We start from the raw sequence: 23918 nt of genomic DNA, 5'->3' as shown, positions 1-23918 counted from the left end.
TCCGTGGTGATGAAGTTTCGTTTTGGTTAGGATTTTTGTTTCTGATTGATTCGGATAAAAGGAAAGAGAAAATTTGTTTTCCAAATCTGTTTAGAGGAGAGAGAAATTATGATTTGTTTCTATCCATTTTTTTTCTAATAAATCTCCATATTTTTTGCTAATAAATCTCCACAATTTTTGCTAATAAATCTCCATGTCAAATTTGAGCGTGGGACATTGACGGTAATGTGTTTAGAAAGTGAGGGTTTTTATGTCCATAATGTAAAAGGACTAAATATCCATATTTTGAGAAGATTGGATCATAAACCTTTTTTGAACATTATTTTGGTCTATATACCCACCGACCCTCATGTAAAGTTAGTCATTTTCAACAAAAATAAATAAAGTTACTCATATTATTCCATTTTGATTGAAAGAGACTACCTATATGTCGTTCCAAGGTCTCCTCTACTCTTTCAACAAAAAAAAAAAAAGGTCTCCTCTACTGTACATTGTTTGGGTAGATTGAGTTAATTATAAAGTTAGGATTACCCATAGTAGGGTTGGGAATCGGTCCGGACGGGCAGTCCGCGGACAGACTTGCTTCCGGTCCGGGCTGAACGGACAAAACTCCACGATGACCGTTCGGACTGGCGGACTAAACGGACGGACTAAACGGAATTTTTTCCTCAAAATGTCCGCCCGTGTCCGTTTAATCCATCCGGACATGCCGGGCACCGGTCGGTCGGGCTTCGGGAATGAGAAATAAAATACGTGCAAAGAGGCGAATATTTAGAATTTACGGAAGGCTGAACTAAGCGAGAAGTGTAACAAAAATAAAATAAAATTACAAAGCAGACAGAAGATAAATCGAAAAATTAAGTACCAAAGTAGCCTAACATCATTAACTTCAATTCTTTAACACCATTGAATGCACACGAATACGCGATTAACAAAACACCATTCTTAATCTGTTTCAAAATCCACCTGATGCTTTTTCGAACAAACTTGAGTATGCCGAAAGAAATCAATCGTACCAGTCTTAGACTCGCATATGGTTCTTTCACCACAAATTTTACAGACTGCAACTTCTACAATTCTCCCAGCATTATCAGGATCAGGTACTTCAATGATGTCCCACATTTTCCAGATTTTGGCAGTCCTCTTCTTCATGTGTTGTTGTTCTATCCTAAAATAACAAATAAGATATAAAAAGAAATCAAAAAAACAAAATATAAGAGTCTAACATAACATCACACGACCATGAATGAAATGAAATAGTTACTAACCCTAATATGCCATCACAATCGGTCAACATTAACAACCCATATCGGATAAAATGAATATAAGAAAGCATACAAATACATGTTTTACGGACCATGTTGCCAATGTCCATGACCTACAACATAACAACTATTTCAATTGTTCCTAACTCTACAACATGCCTAGAAATTTAGAAACAACATATTTACAATGTTAGAATTTGTCATCATTTGGTAAACAACCTAAATCAGACCATGTTGCCAACTCTAAATCAGCCATCATCAACAGGAAGCGACTCAACTTGAACAAGTCCGAAAACTTCTCAAGGAATCATATCGGGTTAACGAGGTAAATCCTCAAGTCTACCTTCACAAGTCCAACAGAACATCACACAACAAAGTTACAACCATCAGGTCAATCCTCAAGTCTACGTTCTCAAGGAATTCATTCGAATAATAACAACAACAACATAATCATAAAACATCAAATTGATACAAAAATTTATACTCACAGAGAGAGGTGGTTCTGTGGTTGCAAATTTCAAATGAAATGAGTTGTGTTGTCCTGAAATAGTAAATAAAATGAATCAGAAACTAGAATATAATAAAAGATTATACAATATCAGAAAATTAGAATATAATAAAATGAATCAGAAACTAGTTATGAGTTTTACCTTTTTGATCTGGTAGATCTTATGATGCAAAATAATCACAGTCCATGTAAGATGAAGAAGAAGAACGAACCAAGTCAGAAAACTAGTATTTTACTTCTTTTTTTTGTTTTCTCTGCATTTGGCTGAGTGATTCTCAAGCAGTTTTACTATGAACAAGTTATAGTAACTTATTAGGGTTTAAGAAATTTATATTGAACCTTTTTCTTACCTTCTTCTCTTACTACTAATTTTCCTACTTGGGTTTGCTGAAAATATTGATTTTCAACTGATCTAGTTAAATTCTTGTTTCAACTCAAGAAGATCATGTAACATAACAAGTCTGTAGTTGGGATTTTCTGAAATGCCCTAGTTCTTGTTTTATACGAACCACAAAATATTTCTAAATCTTAAACAAAAGGAGAATAAAAGAGAGATTAGGGATTTAGGGTTGAACCGTACCTTTGATCGTTGAGGGTTGAACAGTAGAAGAATGAAGATGATAATCAAAACTAACAAAGATTAGGGATTTAGGATTGGTTGTTTGAACTGTTGAAGCCTTGAAGGTCGATGACTCGATTCGAGAAGATTAGAGATTTCCGAAATTAGGGATTTAGGATTTTAAGGTTGCCACTTCTAAGGTTTTTTATTTCAGAAGTGAGAAGAAGAAGAATGAGAGGATTTAGGTTTTTTTATTATTATATACTTAGGCTGAAGAAATCCAATAGCTCTGATGAAACCCTACCAAATCTAATGGTCACGCTTCTTCCGGACAGTGGTGTGGACTAAACGGTTCCAAACAAACGGACGGGTATTCGGTCGGGCGGTCGTTCATTATCTAAAGTGGTCGGTCACGGGCGAACCTCCGGACAGGCCCTTTTGTCCGTGACCGTCCGCTAGAGCTTTCTCGGTCGGACGGGCTTTGCCCGATTCGGTCACGGGTGGTCGCGGTCCTTTGCGGACGTGGGCGGACGTAGGCGGATTCGGGTTTTCGGACCAAATTCCCAACCCTAACCCATAGTCACCAATAGCTGTTGTTCTTAGGCAGGCCCCTACTGCCAAATTTTTTGAGGGCCTTTATAGCAATAATTGGGGGGCTTATATAACTTCCATGGCATAATGGTAGAGGACAGAGAACCTCCACTGATTTTAATCTTTAACTAAAGGGTTTTTTAGGCCAAGATCCCCATTTATTTAGCTACATTAGGGGACACTCCTAAAAACATTTTCGTTTAGGCGTTAACCTCCAAAGTTCATTTTCCGTTCAAATAGCCGTGAAGTAGTGGTCGTGCGAATCACATGCTCGCCTACCAACCAAAATACCCCTTTCTAATTTTTAGTATATGACCCCCATTTATTTAGCTATATTAGGACTACACCCTTAATCAAAATACCACTTGGAGCTTCACAACCACCTATTTCTCAAGTATCTTCTTCCTCTCAACCATCAATTTCACAACCTGTAGTATTTTCTTCTTCTTTTGGAATAAGTGATGCTTCCAATATTAAAATTTTCACTATAAAATCCAGTTTTTTCTTCAGTTTGTGGATATGCTGAATCTAAGCAAATGGGTTGTGGTTTCAATCTGGAGTTCACCAATTTCTTGTGTTTGCTCTTCTTCATTGTCAATTTGGGTCTGTTTTTTGCTCTAAATCTTGCTTAGTTGTTGAAGGACAACCTGAAAACCGATTGAACATGGATGAATTTCTTCCTTGGTTTCTTTTTCTTTGATTGCTTCTCCTTCTTCTTCAATTTCTTCTACTTCTATTCTAGATTTAAATTCTTCTCTAGCAAAATCTTCTCAGATTTTATCTTTTCTTCGAAACCCATGTCTAAGAAATGGATACCAACTCTTTAAAACATGATTAAAAGATTCAAGATGAAACAATTTTAAAACAAAGACTATTGAGATCAATTACACCATTTTTGGGTACAACTACTACTACTTGTTCTTCCATACTTTTTTGGGTTCTGTTAGGTGGATATTATAACTTGAACTTGACCCATACAAGTAATTTGTGGGTACAACTACCTCGGACTGGTAAAGACACGATCCACCGGATCATCGGAGTACAAGTGACACTTCGGCCAGAGTCACTCGCTGATTGGTTCTAGCTCGGGGAGAGTATGACCCAATCTATAGCCGAATCTCGGACTTATGAGACAGAGAACGTAACATGGGTGAACCAACCGGAGTCACTCGTGGATTGGATCTAGCTCTGGCCTCTGGCTAGGGGTGAGCATGACCCAGTCTATGGGCGAACCTCGGAGTTAGTGGTTCAACATGTAACTAGGATGATTCAACCGATCGTGAGATGAGAAGGTATTAACTCGGGATAAACTATTCGAATGGACAAAGTATTTTGGTTGTAGTCCTAATATAGCTAAATAAGTGGGGGTCATATACTAAAACTTAGGACGAGGGTATTTTGGTCAGAGATCGAGCATGTGATTCGCACGACCACTACTTCACGGCTATTTGAACGGAAAATGAGCTTTGGGAGTTAATGCCTAAACGAAAATATTTTTAGGGGGGTCCCTAATATAGCTAAATAAATAGGGGTCATTAAAACCCTTAACCAAAATTGCACCTATTGATTTAGTTGTTCATATGATATGTGCATCTATCCTCCGGGAAGTGGACCCTCATCTATTGCAGATCAGTAGGTGAGGAAGAAACATTTGACCATCTCAAAAGGAATTATTTGGGCCGTCAATGCTCAATGGATCAGGAAACGTTTTGTTGAGGCTCACTATCAAAAGGTGATGAACATGATCAATGGTAAATCTAGTTCAACTCATTGGACAATCAATTGAGACCTGCTTTTGTTTCTTTGAACTTTTATTATGTAAATAAAAAAGCAAATGTAGTAAGCTAGTTAAGTTTAGTAGGAAAAATAATAGGGTTATTTTGCAAAAGGGGCGCATGTAAGTATCATGTTTTGAGAAAGGGGCGTGATTGTTTATTATTTTGTAAAAGGGTCGTGGACTAGGATTGACCAGTTAAATTTTAACGTCGTTAAGTTTTAACACGGCTAAATATTAACATCTAACTCTAACTACATTACTTAAAAAGTTATAGTTATATTTAAGTAAACTTGCCTAATCTGACATTTGTTTTAAACGAAAATACCTTATATAGTTCATCTTCTTCCTTCTTTATTTCTTTAACCTTTGATTTTCACCGAATAATGAAGAGGTGTTGCCGATTGATATAACTTGCTTGACCCTTGATTTTCTTTCTTCAAAAAAAAAGTCGGCATCTTTCTTGACCGAAATCAGTAAGTACAATAAAAGTTTTTTTACTTTGCGTTTTACTTTGTACTTTAGGGTTTATAACTTTGTATCTTGAAATTTACTTAAAATAATCATAACTTTGTAAGTACTGTAGTTAGAGTTAACGGCGTTAATATTTAAATAAATGGGCGTCCCTTTCGCAAAACATGGTACTTATGTACGACCCTTTCGCAAAATAACCCAAATTAATATCACCTGATATTGGTGTAATAGAGCCGACTTGGAAGTGTTCTATAAGAAATTTTGTTGTGACGAAATCAAGTAATCCAAGAAAAACAATAAAGAAAGTAAACAATCACATAAAACACAAAAAGATTTACGTAGTTCAGTTTGTTAAACCTACTCTACGACGAACAACGACGTGACGATTTTCATTATGATAAGAAAAACAAGTTACACAAGGGATGCATAAGCATGAATAAGATATCCCTAGGGTTTCTGTTTATATAGCCACAGGAAATCCTAATATCGTTGATCCACCACCTCACTGCCTCTCTCTTTTTAATTCCAAAATTTACATGAATACCAGCTCTGGTTCGGAGATTCGCCCTGCGCAATGAGTCCAAAATTTCAAACCGAGGTCGCAGCGGGTCGCAAATCGGATTATATATTGATCCATATTCAAGACATTTTTAACAACTTTTTTTAATAAATGAAGATGATTTTTTTTTTCTTTATAAAAAATTCCTGTATAAGTGACCTCCAAAAAGAGACATTTCGTACACATTTTATTACTATTAACACATACCGTTATTACACAGACAACTAACGCAAACATTTTTTCTCACTCGGAAATCGTATTTCTCTCTCTGGTGAATGTTGACCACACACCTAGTTTGATTATATAGACATCTTTGATACAACCCCCTCAAATTTGCTCTCTTGTAAGGCATCTTTCTTCCTCATCTTCTACACCACCATAATACCATTACCACTGTCTTCATCTCTTACCCTCATCTTTCTCCCTCCCCTTCATTTTCGTGGTCTTTTCCTCTCCTTCTCTAGCTCTTCCCTCCCTCTCCATCTCTCGCTTTCTCTCTCTCTCTTTTCCTCTCGCTCTCTACTTGCCCTTCTCCAAAACTAACCCTTCGTCATAATCCTAGCAAATGGTGGTGGAGAGAACCGTAGTAGATGTTCTCTCCAACAAGCCTCGCTAGAGAAATAAAGGAAGAGAAATATAAAGATATCGATTCTCCTAGGCCGCGTAGTTTCTCTAATTATGCAGATGAAAATATCTAGAGGCCACTTATTTTCAAACTTTGTAATATTCTCTTTATCCTTTTCTCTTTCTCTCTCTTTAGCGATTTTCCCATAAACGAGAGAGAGAGATAGAGGATACAAATGAGAGGGGAGAGAGAAAATTGGTGGTGGGGATCAGATGTTGCGGATGGTTGTTGAAAATTGTCGTTGAGGTCGAAATTGAGGATGAAGATGTAGATTATAGGATAAATATATGTAACTTATTTTTTGAACTCTGAACAAGGTTGCCCCTTATTTAAGTCGCGGCTTTGGGGTATAAAAAATAATCTCCGGGGATAAACTCTCTAGGAAATCCATGTTTTCTGTACATTTTCGGGGCATATTTTTTTTAATCCGAAAATTAACTTAATCAAACATTGCCTCCTAATCTTCACCTTCTCTGTCACCTTCACCACCACAACTTCCCATCACCACATTTCCGACCACCATTGCCACCTCTTCTTCTTTCTTTTCCTCTCCTACTCAGGGTTTTATCGAAATTTTGTTGTGACTGGTCAACCACGATATGTTTCATGGCCGACCAGCCACGAAACCCTTGAGGAGGGTTTCGTCAAAAGCCCCCCTCGAGGTCTGATTTCGGCAAAGGGAATACTTTTCTTTGCCGAAATGTGTCTGCGTGAAAGAGGGAGAGAAACATTGAGAGATATGAGAGGGAAACACATTGAGAAATATGAGAGAAAAACATTGAGATATAGAGAGATAGAACAACATAAGACAGAGAGGGAGAGTAAAGATGAAGATTAGGGGTGACAATATTGATCAAGTCAATTTTGGGGCTAAAAAGAGAATATGCCCTCTAAGTCAATGTTTATTGACTAAGTCTCTTTATGCACGAGAGATTTTTCTTTATTCCCCAAAGTCGCGGCCTTATTTAATTCTAATTGACGAATACTCTTTATACTCCAAAAAGATATTTTGGATTTCCCGAAGTCTCATATGGGGTTGACATAAACTCCTAAACTTTAGAGGACCGGGTTCCCAGATGAGGTGGAATCCATGGTTTATTGAACTTGTGGGAATCGAACCCGAGACTTCCAGGATTTTAGAGTTTATGTCACGGGAAATGATAGAGTGACTTAGAATTTGGTACTTAGAGGATGACATGTTTCCTCATTTGGAAACAAAAGCGGTTCCCACGGTAGTCAAACTTTGAAAAAACTTGGTCTTTTAGTGTTTTTTAGTGTACTCCACGTCATTATGTCATCCTCTAAGTCACCCTCTAAGTCATTGTAGAATCTCCCGCATGTCACACCGTTAACCACTTGTGCAACCAAATGTTAACATGTATCAATGCCATTGTAATGGCTATCGTAGTCACTTTCTTAAAAAAAACACGGGTGCTTCTAAAGGCACCAGTGTGAAAGACTGTTAGCATCCAACTCTAAAAGCACCAAGTCCAACAGCTCATTTCTCTGTTAGCACTCTATAACTATGTAGGCACCGGTCCCTTCTCACTTAATCCTAACTCCTCCATCCATCTCTCACAAAACCAACAAGAAATCCCAATTTCCCTTCAAACTTTCTGTCTAAGTAAAAAAATTAATTACAGTACTTTTTTTCCTCTCTCTCTCTCTAAAAAACCAGATCTAGTTCTGTCCTTGTCCATTATTATCAAACCCTAGGACTTCAATTCTTTGTTGCTTCTTATCTCTCGCTGTACACCAAGGGCAATCGTATCTCACTGTTGTGGATGAAAATTTTCCCAATTACTCATTCAAATGAGTAAGAAAGGATGATTAATCAATTTGTTAAGTTATTTGGTTCAAGTAGAGGAGACAAATTGGATTCCATGACTGTTTCTGAAGAATTTGTTGTTGATATGAATGGGTTCGTTGACATAATGGATGGGGTTTCAGGTCGAAAGTTTTTGAGGGGTGAAGAGAATAATGGGTTCATCTCAGAAGGAATTGAATTGGTTGAAGGATAAAGGTTATTAGAGTATGGAAGCATTTGTGGCTAATAAGCTTGAATTAGCATTGAGATTCTCATGGTATACTTAAGTTGAAGAGGAAACCTCACCTGTTTAGCTACAAGAATCATCAAATAAAGTACAAATACAACAAAACCCAGATGATTTCTAACTTGAAATGAAGAACTAGATGAAAGAAAATTGAAAAAAACCCACATTCAAGTTAAGAGAGATTAAATAGTAAGAGAGTTTGGAATAATAAGGGCTTATGTCATGGAGGAGGACTGGTAATACAGTAATCAATGTTGGGTAGTTGATCTCTAACTAGATGAGGTTGCAAGTCATCTTGTTTTGGTGCGGGAGCAGCTCCACCACCTGCCATGACTCACTTCTCTCTCTTCTTTTTGCCTCTTCTATTTCTCTTTCTCTCGCTAGAAAACGGAGGTGAACGTAACCCACATTAAAAACTGGTGCTTATAGAGACTCCGGGTCAATGGCCATTAACTCAAGTCAATAAAAATTTTGGATGCTAACAGCCTTTTGGCCTGGTGCCTTTAGAAGCGCCCAAAAAACACAAATTAGATTGATTTGTATCCGTAGAAATGTATTCGGTCAATGCAAGGATTTCTTCGGTCTCTTTTTTCCTTCCTTTTCTTTTGATAAATCGATTACGATATCCGTTAGTCGTTACAAGACATTGATACTACCACGAAGCATGATAAATTAAAGAAAATGATAAATTAAAAGAAAAAGGGAAAAAGAAAGAAAGAGCCGTTACATTAATATACCTGAAAGAACTTTGAACTACAGAAATCCTTCGGGAGAAGACAAAACGCTCCCCAAAGCAGCATTTTATCGTCACTACGAACTCGTAGTCACTAACCCTAGTTTTCTTTCCATTCTTCTTCCCTGAAAGTCTTCCATTTTGTTCAGATTCAGTTTTGTCAAATTAATCGCATTTCTGGTTCGATTTGATTCTGGTGGGCTAAGAAGAAATACAAATCTCAGAAATTTGTAATATACTTTGTAAGTATATAGCAATCTTGTTGTTTCGTTCTTGAGTTTTAATTTTCCTATTTTTGTAAGCTCAGGTGATTTTTGTTGTTCTCATCAGATTACTCAAGAGAAGTAAATCTTATTAGGGTTTGTTGTGCGTATCAAGACCTATTGATTCTTTTTTAGAAGTTTTTTAGATACATTTAAGTATTTTATCTTGTTGTTTTCATTAACTACATATATATTAAGATTATAGGGTTTGTACGAATGTTATTGATATCAAGAGAGCTCGTTTTTCTGCTATTGTTGAAGAATCTGGTCTTTTTTAACGGATTTCCTTTTATGTTGGATGACAATGTGACCTAATTTCCTTTCTTGATCATGTCTATCTCAGAGAAGCCCAAAATTAATTTTTGTTTGGTAACATTCTTTCACAAATGCTTCTTTCGGACCAATTTTTGCTGTTTGTGTTTTATTTATACATAACCTCTCACTTTTGAGTGATGGTAGTCTTCACTGTCAACTATAAATGTATTCTTAGTCTAATTTCTCGTCTAACTATGTTTTAGGGTTTATCAGAAAAATGTGTATTTACTTATCTTATGTCCTTTTTTGTTCTTCTTTCCTTTTTTATTTTTAAAATACCATGGCATGTTTTTCTTGACGGCTATCCTGCATTGCAGCTTTTCTCTGGCTTCATGAAGACGATGTTTAGAACACCTCTCACGCCGGCGTCAAAGACGGGGAGGACTGCTGCATCATGTACTCCTAGAGGACCGAAAGCTCGCGAGGAGAAGATATATGTCACAGTTCGAGTGAGGCCTCTCAGCAAAAAAGAGCAAGCACAGAGTGATCAAATTGCTTGGGAGTGCATGAATGAACACACTATATTATCTAAGGATTTAAATAACGGGCGGTCTACAGTCCCTTACACATTTGGTAAATCCAAGCTATTGCATTGTTTGTTGTTACATTATAGACCCATTCAGCTATTCTTAATGTATGCTCCGAAAATTATGTTGGTTGGTAAATCAGAATTATTGTGAAAAACAGTATTTTAGACAGCTAAGCAATAACCTCTTACATCGGTTGGGTGCCTCATCAAAACCATTTTCTGATATGTGACTTCCTTTCTTGTTTTAAAATGTCTTGTGATTCAGACAGAGTCTTCGATCCGACCTGCTTGACGCAGCAAGTTTACGAAGAAGGGGCGAAGGACGTAGCACTATCTCCCCTTACTGGAGTTAATGGTTTGATATTCCTATTTCAATCTGTTCCGAGATGATTTAAACTTTTCACATATTGATAATCTCAAGCATCAACACATTTTTTTCGCAGCCACTATATTTGCCTATGGACAAACAAGCAGTGGTAAGACATTTACCATGAGAGGGATTACAGAAAGTGCTGTCAAGGACATATATGAGCATATTAGGAATGTAAGTGTCGTCCGTACCTCATATTTTACAAGCATCCTGGTAAGATCTGTAATAACAAGTGGAGACTGTTTTGAGATTTTATTTTCTAAAATTGTAAAAATAAAGAAAAAAAATTATATGTTTGTGGCTCAACATGATGTCATTGTCTTGAAGGTAAAGAAATCTTTGAATGGAAGACCCCTTCGAACATGTTTCACCCACTGCTTATATTTGATAACCTCCATCGTTTTCATGTTTGAACATTGTTTTGTAATCCACTCTAATAATGGAACAATGCCAATATTTTCTTCTCCTACTCTCAAATTTATATTATCCTCTCTGCCATGTGCAGTCTACTTGTACAAGAGACTTGATTAATTCATTTAAACTTTGCTGTGATCCTCTGAAATCGGTCTCTTTGATGATTTTATGACATCGTAGAACCCAGAGAGAGACTTTGTCGTCAAAATTTCTGCATTGGAGATCTACAACGAGACTGTCATTGACCTGTTGAATCGAAAGTCTGGACCCCTTCGGCTTTTGGACGATGCGGAGGTATATGCAAGACAACTTCGAGGGAGTCGAACCACCCAATTGTGATTTTTTTTCTGTTTCTGTGTTTTGCTTTTTGTTCTTAATCTTTTTGAGTGTGTCCAATTTGTCAATATTTGAATTGAACACAGAAAGGGATATTTGTTGAAAAGCTGGTAGAGGAAGTAGCTCAAGACTGCAATCATTTAAAGAGTTTAATTGGCATCTGTGAAGGTATAAGATTTCATTTCCTTTTTCGTAGTTTCATTTAATTAATTTGGTTCAATCGACTCTTCACATTTATTTTGACCACCAATTTAGTTCAAAGATATGATAGTTGAAGGAAATTTCACCAAAATTACTAAGTTATATCATTTAATGGGCATGGCCAGTGATTGGACTCTGAATTGTATTTATGGCGGATTTAATGGCACTTTTCTCCCGCCTTGCATGATACATGTATAGTCTTTTACTCTTGCATTATTTTTAGGGTTTTGTTTAGCAACGTAATTACATGTAATTCTTGTGCAGCTCAAAGGCAAGTTGGTGAAACTGCCTTGAATGACACGAGTTCGAGATCGCATCAGATTATTAAGCTGGTAAGTTCAATTGACATATTATTGAAGAACTTCACCTCAAATAACACTCTCTTCCTACGAATTCATTGGTCAAATCTTCCAAGTCTGCCATTCGAATTGTTAATGAGAGGAAAAGCATTAAATTTATGGTATTTCATTACTGAAAACGGCATGTTAGTATTTAGAGATGGCCGAGAAACTCACGCAAAAGTGTAAAGCTGACAAATTTGTACCTTTTGATTTCAGACTGTAGAGAGTTGTCTCCGTGAAAATTCTGGCCATGTGAAGTCATTTGTAGCAAGTCTGGTATACTTCATTTCTTTTTAATTGTCGCATACAAGTGGATTGCTATGTTGGCAACCCTCTAACTTTTGTTAGCTTTAGGTGATTTACTTTTCTTTTTATTTGTAATTTATAATCCTGGTAATACATTTAGGGGTGTCAATGGATGCTTAACGGCGCGGTTAGTGTCATATCCTAATCCATCTATAAATCATTTTCATATAATCCGGTAACTATCTGATACACCAAAATAGATAACACATTTGCTCGCCGCATGCGAAATTTTTTGGATATACCCGAAAAGTCGAAAACTATCCGATCCGATAAGTTTAATATGAGATTTTTATATTTTTAAAACAAATGAAATATTATTTTCAAGAAAAAACAACCTAGCTTAACATGTCCAAACAAAACATCTGAAATCATTCAAATGGAAAACAGTTGGTTTGTAGCTCCTCCGACATATGAGGCTAAATCCTCAATATATGATTTCGACACCCTTTACTTGGGTTTTATACCTCTACTCCACACGATCTGATGAAATCTTGTCCGTATGATGTGAAATATAATTATTATTATTATATATCTAGTACATACTATTATGTTTAATTATGTATCAAATATTTAATATGTATATATATATATATATATATATATATATATATTTTTATGAATAAAATATTTTCAATTACGGGTATACCAGTATCATGTTAAGTGTATTATTGCTATTTGCAGAATCTCGTGGACCTTGCAGGAAGTGAACGAGCATCCCAGACAAAAGTGGATGGTATAAGACTGAAAGAAGGGTCTCACATTAACCGCAGCCTGCTGACACTAATGACAGTGATAAGAAAACTCAGGTAAAAACTGAAATCATTAGAGTTCAGACAGAATGTATAAAGAATTAAAGTAATCAGACCGTACAGCATTTGATAAGCCATAAGTGTGTAAGATCAACGTTCTGGCTATTTGGCTTACAGTTTTGCTTGCTTGAATTTACATTGCATAAAATATGATTCAGAAGGACCAGTTTGATTTACTTCGCCGAAGTTGCTCAAACCCATCCTTTCCAGGCTTACCCAGCCTACCTCGGTATTGTCCACCAGACATCTTGTGTTTTTACACCCCAACAAAATGGCAGAATGCAAGAATCATCATCTACTCGAGGTGGCTAGGTCCTTCTTAAGTGTTATGAATGTTCCAAAACGCGGGTTTTGGTAATTACACCCTTTCTGCTATTGAAAGAGGCAAGCGCAATTCACACTTTCTTCCCTAGCTGCTCTCCTTCCAATACAGCAAGTTCCTCTCTCTCACAAGATGTAAAAAGAATCCCAGTGATTCCCGTGAGGAAATCAAATAAATTGCTAATGAAAAGGGAGCTTGGCGCTGCTGTTTGAACTGGGAAGAAGGTTATGGATCAACTGACCTCCGGCATTGTTTCACCTACTGTATATACCAACGGACTTTCACATGTAAAAACACTTTAAGCATTTCCAGTATGAAGATAAAAGTTTTATTGCTTTTCTGTCTGTCGATGATTTCTCCTTGTATCATTCTTTATATATTTTGCATCATACCTTACTTAAATGCATTATATCCACATGATATATCTAAAAACAACTAGAATATCTTATACTCTGGATGTTTCAGCACATGAAAGAAAAAGTTAGTAGCATTTGGGCTAACTGCAACTTTGACATCTTACTAGGTGTGCATTATATTGATGATTTGGTAACAGAAGTATGTCTATTACTAACTGCATTTCATCTAGTGAATTCACTTTCATCTCGAACTGCATTTGATTACCGGAATTGCATAGTATATTTGCCTTGTCTGTAACAACCACATTATTATCTGTCTTACACTCTGACCTTGAATTTTTCTTATTATAGTGATGGAAGAAAGAGTGGACATATACCATACAGAGACTCGAAGCTTACACGAATTTTGCAGCCTTCGCTTGGGGGAAATTCTAGAACTGCCATCATTTGTACCATGAGTCCTGCTTTAAGTCACAAAGAACAATCACGGAACACACTCTCATTTGCAACTCGTGCGAAGGAAGTCACAAACAAAGCCCAAGTTAATATGGTATGTATTGTGTTTCAGAAAGGATCCTTCAATGTTGAAGGATTTCTATTTCGGGCATGAGTATTAGATGCAATATAATCAAGTCAATATTTGGCTGTGGTGCTATCTTAGGCTCTTAGCATATAAGTTAATATCAAACTCGCACAAAGTTCTCATATGGTACTTTAGTAGATTCCCTGAACTTTAACCACACTCTAAAGTCCTCATAACGATAATGTGACTGGAAAATTAGCTTACTGCACACCATGAAAGTGTTTCCCCTCATTAATACGTAATATTCACTTGCAGATCTGCTACTAGAGTTCGTATGCTTGTTTTATAATTTAGAGGTGTTTTTGAGCTTTTCAATATAGAATTGGAATCCATTTGAAATCCCGTTTGCCTGTGATGTGTATGAAGTGGAATAAAAGGCCTTTTGATGAACGGATACCAACATATCCTTATCTATCAGATTGAATACCTAATAACAAATAATCATTAAGGTGGAATCGCTTAGTTGGTTAGGGCATGTCTATGCGCGAATAAGAGCAACCACAAGAGGAATCCTGACCCAGATTCCATCTCACTCAACATGTCACTTACAGTTCCCTGTGATTGTGCCGCCTCTTCAGGTTGTTTTAGAGCAGCAACTCGTGAAGCATTTGCAGAAGGAAGTCGCTCGACTTGAAGCAGAACTTCAAACTCCAGTACCTTCTTCATCTTCATGCTTGAAATCCTTATTAGTTGAAAGAGATATGAAAATTCAGAAGGTATGGTATCCACTGATGCTATCTATTTCTTGCAAAATATGTGATTTCCTTCCTCGAAAAGTTATTCCCTCTGAATCATGCCAAGGGAGATTTTGCTCTTGCATTTTATGGATAACTCAACAAAATTATTTCATTTATGTAAAATCCTTCTATCCTAAAATTTTGCGGTGTACAGATGATGCTGGAAATGGAAAATCTGAAGCGCGAGAGAGACATTGCACAATCAGAGCTCCAGTTGGAGAGAAAAATGCGCAAGAAGCTGAAGGTATTTGATAAGCGACTTCTATTTACCTATAAGTTTTATCCATTTGTTCTAACTTTGTTCTATATAAATTTCAGGGGTCAAATTCACCTGACTCTTTTTGTCAAGTGGTCAAATGTGGCTCCTTTTCCACTGAGAGTGGGCCACTTTTGGGTACACCTACTTTTCCATACGGAACAAAAACCAAAGTCGGGAGAAGAAGAAATGCAATGTTGAGGCAGTCAATTACCTCTGCAGAGCCTTCCATGCTTGTGCATGAAATCCGGAAGCTTGAGCAACGACAGAGGCTGCTTGGGGAAGAAGCAAATCGAGCATTAGAAGTTCTCCATAAGGAGGTTTCTTCTCACAGATTAGGGAACCAAGATGCTGCAGAAACCATTGCGAAACTTCTGTCAGAGATTAAGGAGATGAGGATTATTAGTTCAGTTTCGGACGATGATAAAGTTGGAGAAAACACCAACCTCAAAGAAGAAATCTCTAGGTTAAACTCTGATGGAATCACCATTTCTACTCTTGAAAAGCAGCTTGAGAATGCTCAGAAATCGATAGACAAGTTGATGATGCTTCTTCCAAGTAATGACAGGATTCCTGAGTGTAAGCTCGAAATTGTTAAAAATAGATCAACACAATTCCCCTTAAGAAATAGCACCAACAAACAACATTTATTACGCTCACCGTGCACACCCTTGTCCTCTTCTCGGAATATAAGGAACTCTGAGCAAGAAAATCTATCCCCACAGAACGAGGATCATGTACCTGCTGCGGATACATCGATAGAACCATGTAAAAGTACATTGAAGAGAAAAGAATGTAATGGCATCTCATCACGCGAAGGTACATCTGGTCCACGGTGTCCGAAATCCGTAAATGTGAAAAGAATGCAGGAGATGTTCAAAAACGCAGCTGAAGAGAACATAAGGAGCATAAGAGCTTATGTTACAGAGTTGAAGGAAAGAGTCGCAAAGCTTCAATACCAAAAACAACTTCTTGTTTGCCAGGTAAAGGACCCGAGCTTTTCTTTTTCTTTTTGGAAATTTTGTCAATTACCTAAATTCATCAAAACCAACCAAAGTTAAAAAAAATAGGCAAGCCACTGGAAAGTGGTTTCAGGGATCAATTATATTCTCAAACAATTAAAATGAAGCTGAAGGAGAAATCTGCATGATTAACGCTAGAATAACCAAACTAAGTTAGGAATCATCAAACCGAATTGTCTGAGTAAAGATTGATTTGCTCTCGAAATATATGTTTTTTCCAATATCAATGATTCAAAATAGATTTGAGACTTTGAGAAACAAACCCATTTCATTGATGAATCTTTGTTAACCTTCCAATGCTGTCTATAGGTATTGGAGCTGGAAGAAAATGAAACTTCAGCTTCTGAAACGGGAGTATCAGATCAGTCACCTATGTCATGGTCCCTTGTCTTCGAGGACCAAAGAAAGCAAATTATCATGTTATGGCATCTTTGCCATGTTTCAATAGTTCGCCGTTCACAATTCTACTTGTTATTCAGAGGAGACCCAGATGATCAAATGTATATGGAAGTTGAGCTCCGAAGGTTGACATGGTTGGAACAAAAACTGGCAGAGGTTGGCAACGCAAGCCCCGCTCTTTTGGGCGATGAACCTGCTGGCTCTGTTTCTTCCAGGTAAACCCATTTTTCCACCTTGTCTGTTCTTAGATCTTTTTAAATGCATCATCACCTAAACTCGTCAAAATAGGAGACGTTTGATCTTCTATATTTTTTCTCCGCACGTTTTGGATTATAGCTCATGGTTTTGTTTGTGCCCCAATATGCAGTATCAAGGCTCTCAAGCAGGAACGAGAAAATTTAGCCAAGAGGGTAACGTCGAGGCTAACAGTAGAAGAACTCGAAATGCTTTACATAAAATGGGAAGTTCCGCCCGGGGGAAAACAGAGGAGGCTGCAACTAGTAAACAAGTTATGGACAGACCCACATAATATGGAACATGTAAGAGAGAGCGCCGAAGTTGTAGCGAAGCTAGTTGGTTTTTGTGAGCCTGGTGAACAGATTACGAAAGAGATGTTTGAACTTAATTTTGTTCTCCCTTCTGATAAGAAACCATGGATGGGCTGGAACCTGATCTCTAACTTTTTCCAAAATCTGTAAAGGGAAGTTTTGTTTCAAGAGTGGTGAATGAAAATCATTAAGCAATTTATTTTCGAGTCAATGGGATTTGGGGAAGTTCCAAAAGCTTTCCAGTTTTTGCTAATAGCGTCTCTTTTGTGGATGCGTCTCTTTTGTGGATGCGTCCTCAAAATGTCCAGATGGAGATAAGTCGATGGAGATGAAGGTGGTGAATGGCGATTATGATAAAAAGATGATGAATGTGAATGTTCCTCCTCCTTGTGCTTCTAGACTTGGTCAAAACTGTTTGACCAGGGGAGTTTAGTATGTTTGGTGCCCTTGGTCTCTCTCACCCCACAAAGTAATAGTATCATACTGACTCATATTCTTACTGAATTTCTTCTGACTTAGGTAGACTTACAAGATTTATGGAGAGAAATGAATCTTGTTCTCTTTCTTTTTTTTGCAAAATAATGAATCTCGTTCTCTCTAAACGTAAAAAATCACTCCAAAACCTTTAAGGTCCCAGGTTTGATCGTCAGAAGAGGTGAAATCAATAGTTTAATGAATTTGGGTTATTAAAGATATAAATAATTAGTTTTGATCATCGTAGACACAAAAGATGGGAGGTTTAGAGAAAGATATTAAGAAGTCACCATGCTACTCCATTGTGGCTCTCAATCCTTGCAATCCAGACAGCTAAGCCTATCTTGAAAATTACCTGAACGAGCAGGTCACAGATTCCTTTGATTTCATTTCAATCATTAGTTTACAATCGAGACCTCTTACCCTATCTTGAAAAATGGAACTTACTTGAACTAGCGGGGCAGAGATTCCTTTGATTTCATTCCAATCATTAGTTGTTACATCATCAACTCTGGGTCGATTAGTTAGAGCAACTCCAGTCCTAGCCTATCTTAGGCCGAAAAAAATATTTTTTCACCCAAAATTTTCAGCCTCAGCCTCTCTTAAGGCCGAAAATTTGAAAATGAAATTTCTCAATTTACTTAATAAAGTTCAATTAAAAAAACATTGATTACAACTAATAATTGATTAAAAATTTAAAACTACTTAAATACAACTAAACAACGATAGAAAAATTAAAGATAACTAGAAGGGATTTTTTGGGTCTCGTGGTTGACCGTTGAACCAAGCTTCTCGCGCTGCTATAAGCATTCGTGTACCATGTTCGTCGAGAAATCTAGCATCAATCCTCAATAAGACTATCCCATATTGTCGGTTCTTGTGTTCCTTATCTGCTGTAGATACTCTTGTTGAACCCGTAGGGTCTCTTGTTGAACCCGTATAGCTTCCGTCAAAGTTGTTGCTCTCTGTTGGGATTCTTCATTTCTTTTTCCAAATATCCCTAATTTTGAGTTTTTGAAGCAGTAGAATGTGTGGATGGTTCTCCAACTCTTTCATTTGCTTTGACTTGTTTACGGTCAATTGGTCTTTCCTCAGATGGATTGGTATTAGAATCTCTTTTGCCGGATTTTGACTCTCCTGGCATGTCTGCCATCCAATTGTTGTGTGTCATCAAAATTTTGTAAACATGTTGGAACCTAAAGCCTTTTCCTTGATGATTTTTTTTATACATTTCTAGTGCTCTTTATAACTGAAATAAACAAAATATATTTTAAGTATATATTATGAAGTGGAAAGGTAGAAAAAAGAAATTATAAAGTTCGAAACAATTATCCGGTCATAATCGTTTTTCCCGCTTTTTGGAACTTTAATTATTAGCCTCAACAAGGTCGTGGCTGAGGGGGGCTGGCAGGGCATCCGCCCTGGCCCCCCACCAGCAAAAGGCCCATCCTCCCCTAAAAGTCTTTATTATGTAAAACAAACCATAATTCATATCATGAGAAGGCTAATAGCTCTATTGGTCCGTGAGCGTCTTGGGTTCGAATCCCACTGTCTCTATGTTCGTTTTTTTCCATTGAGATTCAATTGCTAAATGAAACTCTATTTTTGCTCAGTTATATTGTTTCTTATTTTGGGTGCAATTCTTTCATTTCTTGAGGGGGTTTGAATAAATATCAATTTAAGTGTTCTAAAAAAACATTCAAAAATAAGTATGTGAAAATCATGATACAAACTATACCATATTCAAAAAATCACTTAGACTCTACACTATACATTCTACAAAGATATTTTTTTTATCATTTTGCTCGTAACTTTTTTTATTGTCCAAAAGACTCAAAATCAAATTTCGTCCGGGGCCCTCAAATTGTCAGCCACGACTCTGAGCCTCAAAGTAGATATAAACCTTTGACATTCCGAGCTTATCTCACTGAAACGAGATTTACAACTTCTAAGTGTGCATTGAAACTTTGCACTCGCATTATATTCATCCGATATTTTTTGCCAAAAATATTTTATATTTTTGACAATTTTCGCACATCAAATGTGATTTTCAAATAACAATTTGTAAGTAAAATATCTTCATCTTTCTTATGCGGTTCCCGTTTAGTTATTGTTGTTGAAGTCGTCTCTTCGTGCACCGAAGAACCCTTAATTGAGCCGACGGATAAGTAGAATTAGGGAACAACATTTCCATATAACTTTGGTCGTCGAGTTCGTTGGTATCTAGTGGATCCATAGGAAAACAAATAAAAGGATGGAAAAAACTTGAAAGAGATTAAGGAGAGAAAGAAATTAAAAGAGAGATAGAAATGAAGAGAAACAAGAGAGATAAAGATAGTGAGATGAATTGGAGAATGGGTTCAACCCATATTTATAGGGGTTGAACCTATTTCCAGCCATTGGATTTGCTCCAACGGCTGGGAGGGGTCCCCAACGGTCATGTTGGGGACGACTTAAGTCGCCCTTAAAGTTAGGGGTGACTGAAGCAGTCGGTTGGAGCTCCGCCTCAACCGACTGTGGTTGGAGGGTGGGGCTGAGGCCAAAAATTTGAATTTTTGGCCTCAGCCCGACCCTCCTTGGAGTTGCTCTTATAGCAAAATTTTAATTCCTACATATAGTTCTAATTTGAATCTGGGTGGCTCCAGTTAATGGTACGAGTACCGATACACTACTCTGTGAGTGCGCAGTATACTCCTGGTCCAGCTAAACCTTATCATTCTTGAAACTGGAAAGTGATCAGGAAACATTATGAGCTCATTGAGAACTTAATTACCTGAGAAGTTCATACAGGAGAACGTATCAATATCTGGAAAGATAATTGGATTTCAGGTACACAAGGGCTCGTTAATAATAGCAACAACTCTAGTCTTGTTACGGTCTCACAGCTCATAAACAATAACCAATGGTGTGAGGAGATCCTCAGAGAGAATTTTGATGAACCTACTTGCAACCTTATTAAAACGATTCCCTTCAGTGTGAGGGTTTTGATCAGATGAAACGAACTCTCACTCAATCTGATAATTTCTCGGTCAAATCTATGTATCAACATCTAAGCCTTACGCATAACCCGCAACCACCCCCCTTCGATCAACTGTAACTACATATGGTCTATTCCGACGATCCCTCGTGTTCATCTCTTTATTTGGAAAATTTGCTCGGGAGCTCTTCTGGTCCTTCAGCGCATAGGTAAATTCATAGAAAATATTTATACTTGTAGGAATTGTTCGAATATTGAATCTATTAAGCATTGCCCTATTGCATTGTCCCTTTGCCAAAAGTATATGGTGTCATTTTAATATCTTATCTACTAATATTCAGTCAGTGTCAGAATGGATTCTATCCTGGCAGAATCCCGCACAAACCAATTACACCGCAAGGTTACTGTTATGTGACATATATGGAAAGCTAGATGTGATCACTGCTTCCGACACACGATTAATACTATAATCACAGTTATAAAACTTATAATGGCCTTTCCAAGAACGAATAAGGTTCAGAAGGAAACATCAAATTCTAATGAAGCAAAATGGAAACCATTATTGGCACCAGTTTGATAGTTCATAACTCTCAACCTAAGTTTGAGGAAGCTAAAGTTTGTTCGGCTCGAGCATTTGAAAAAATCCGAGACAAAATCCAATGGCAAGCGATATGCGGAAAATCAAGCCGTACAATGTGGGCAGAGCATTTGAAAAAATCCGAGACAAAATCTAATGGCAATCGATATGCGGAAATCATAGTGGAAAGCGATAATATCAACCTGATAAAGCATTTGAAAAATCCGAGACAAAATCCGATGGCAATCTATATGCGTAAAATCAAGGAAATAAGAAATAGACTAAGCAGCGTCAAATTCAACTACATCAATCGCAATCATAACACTCAGGCGGACAAACTGGCGAAATCTACAAAGAGGAAAAATATGTCAAAACTATGGAAATATATTCCTTACTTTTTGTCTAAAATGTATTGTAATGTTACGCTTGTGACTTAATGTTAGTGAATAGTTTCAACAAAAAAAAATGTTTTGGATTATTTTCCTGGACAAAAAACACTTCTCTAATGCATATATAATAGTTACGCCCGGCCACAATCTAGACATTTTATTTCTGTATAACTTCAAATCTTAACTAGTTAACAAAAAATATCTTATGGTTAACTATTTAAGCTTCTATACGTTTACAAACCAATTAAGCCCAAATTTGAGGCGCTGAATTACGAATCCCCCCAAAAGATAGTATGAGAAATCTAATACGCAGTACGCAATGGATAATATCTATAACATTGGGTTTTATTTAGAATTATGTAATTCTTTTGGAAATTTGAGTTTGAATCATTTGAGACATCTTGTTTGTCCTAGATTTGTTGTTGAAGTATATATATTTATGCCCTTTATACTTTTCTAGTAACATGTGTTATTTTTGGCACCAAGTAGGTTTCATTTAGAAACATACAACTTTATGCCTTCTTAGACTCTATCAGGTGAGACCTTTTGTTTAATACACAAAATTCTTCTTAAGTTTTTTTCTGCCTTTCATCTTCCTCCAATATCAGTTTGTTTGAGTTTAGGACTGTCCGAAGCTTTTTCTTTTCCTCTTAACAACTTCCTACCCCTTTGCAGTCGATGAGTACCCAGATTGTTGTTCGCATTCTGGTTAAGGTATGTAAAATTTTATAGTTAAACAAAATAAAATAGCCTTACCTGTTTGATTGCCTCAGTTTGGATAACAATGTATTATGTTTTTCATTTTTAATTTACAGTCTCTTATGGCAATGCCAGCTCCAGATTTTAGCCTTTTAACCTAACCTAACCCAAACCTGGAAGGGAATATTTCCTTAATCCGGGCCAGACTATCACACGAGACTCGCCTTGTTCCACTTTTGGAAGACCTTGCGTTATATCACCCGATCTCGATTTTACATATTACTGAGATCATCATAGATTATTAATGTGGTGCATTCCATTACCGCGGAAACATTATCCCATGGCACACCTAGAATATGGGACCAGAAATTGCCGAGGAGCAGGATCCGAAGCGGTGACTGCACAAGGGGAGTGATCAATGACTGGAGTGGAGCTAAAGGATTCCTTTCAGGCTGGAAGCCCAGGCGGAAGGAACCGAAAAAATTTCTAAGGGTCCTCCAATTAGGGAACCCCTATCCAGACCCAACCACAGGCGCATCCGATGGATTCTGCGGATACCTTGTGCTAAAAGGCGGCAATCATGCTGGAGTCGCATTTCTCTCCTTCCCTTCCACGTGATCAAGACACCTGGTGGGACAATTAGGTTTAATCTGACCTGATTCGACTCAGCTGATCAGCACCGGCTGTATTCCTCTGTATAAGTAGCGTAGGCATATTATTCTGAGTTGTGGATATCAAAAGCTAGTCATTCTCCCTCTCATATGGACTTTCCTCTTTTCTTACGGCTTACAAGAACGTCATGTACAGGTTTCCAGCAAGTAATCCAATATTATGCACTTCTCATCCTCTCTGACATATCAGAAGGTTTCTAAGACATATCAGAAGGTTTCTAAGGCCGTACTTGCCGATATATTCAATACTCATTTTTCTTCCCATTTTATTCAAAATTTTAAGATACTCTTGATACTGTAAGGAACACATATCAACGACTTGCACACTGACAATTTTCTAGGTTGACATAATACATTAGAATCAAGTTATTATGTCTCACGTATAGTTGTATTTATGATATGATTTCACTCGAGAACTTGATGATTTACTATATTACCATTTTATTTGAGCGGGCAATTAATACCGTGGGGCTTGCTCTGTTCCTAGAACACCAAGTAGCAACCGCGGGTTGGGATATTGAGAAGAGCCAAGGGCGGGGTCATGTTTTCCCTCGCACGGAGTTTAACCAGCAAGAGCTGAAGAAAAACATCTCAAATAGCGTCCCTTTTGATCATATTGAGAAGGGCCAACTGGCCAAGGGCGGGGTCATGTTGTTCTCCCGACACTCATCAACTCCCCGTTGAACATGGATATGCCTTATTTACGTCCAAATGAAAATGGATAGAGACCTCATTCCATCAGTATTAGTAGCACCCATTATTCCAGCTATATAATACATCATCTAAAGTTTCAACATGGACAACGGAACAATTACTTCACAAGTCACAAGTCACAAGCCACGCCGAAATTTCAATGTGGGGAAGGAAAGAAAGATCTACTAG

The 23918-nt window shown here is 37.2% G+C and overlaps 1 protein-coding gene and 1 long non-coding RNA gene across 3 annotated transcripts; one reads left to right on the top strand and one right to left on the bottom strand.

Annotated features, from left to right (window-relative positions):
* Positions 1 to 1032: 1032 nt before the first annotated feature.
* On the bottom strand, positions 1033 to 2513 carry LOC147543519 (uncharacterized). Its single transcript, XR_015223901.1, has 3 exons — positions 2354 to 2513; positions 1754 to 1806; positions 1033 to 1168 (listed from the first exon to the last, which is right to left on the bottom strand). It is a non-coding gene; the product is annotated as an uncharacterized LOC147543519 (long non-coding RNA).
* Positions 2514 to 9035: 6522 nt separating this feature from the next.
* TES (ATP binding microtubule motor family protein) lies at positions 9036 to 17444 on the top strand. Of its 2 annotated transcripts, XM_086632801.1 has the most exons (15): positions 9036 to 9384; positions 10038 to 10293; positions 10515 to 10604; positions 10693 to 10793; positions 11214 to 11327; positions 11456 to 11537; positions 11835 to 11902; positions 12128 to 12187; positions 12899 to 13023; positions 14056 to 14254; positions 14866 to 15003; positions 15179 to 15268; positions 15343 to 16263; positions 16612 to 16916; positions 17069 to 17444. In XM_086632801.1, the coding sequence occupies exons 2-15, from the start codon at positions 10053 to 10055 to the stop codon at positions 17397 to 17399; spliced, it is 2865 nt and encodes a 954-aa protein (XP_086488927.1). In that variant the 5' UTR covers positions 9036 to 9384; positions 10038 to 10052; the 3' UTR covers positions 17400 to 17444. The 2 variants fall into 2 exon arrangements, with proteins under 2 accessions (XP_086488927.1, XP_086488928.1); XM_086632802.1 differs by lacking the exon at positions 12128 to 12187 and having other exon boundaries at positions 9101 to 9384.
* Positions 17445 to 23918: the final 6474 nt, after the last annotated feature.

The sequence above is a fragment of the Eschscholzia californica genome, unplaced genomic scaffold, assembly GCF_041429995.1.
Source record: "Eschscholzia californica isolate CP2 unplaced genomic scaffold, dmEscCali1.0.p SCAF_4, whole genome shotgun sequence".
In the NCBI taxonomy this organism is placed as follows: Eukaryota; Viridiplantae; Streptophyta; class Magnoliopsida; order Ranunculales; family Papaveraceae; genus Eschscholzia; species Eschscholzia californica.
The sequence above is the reverse complement of the archived record's forward strand: the minus strand, read 5'-3'. Positions and strand labels throughout refer to the sequence as shown.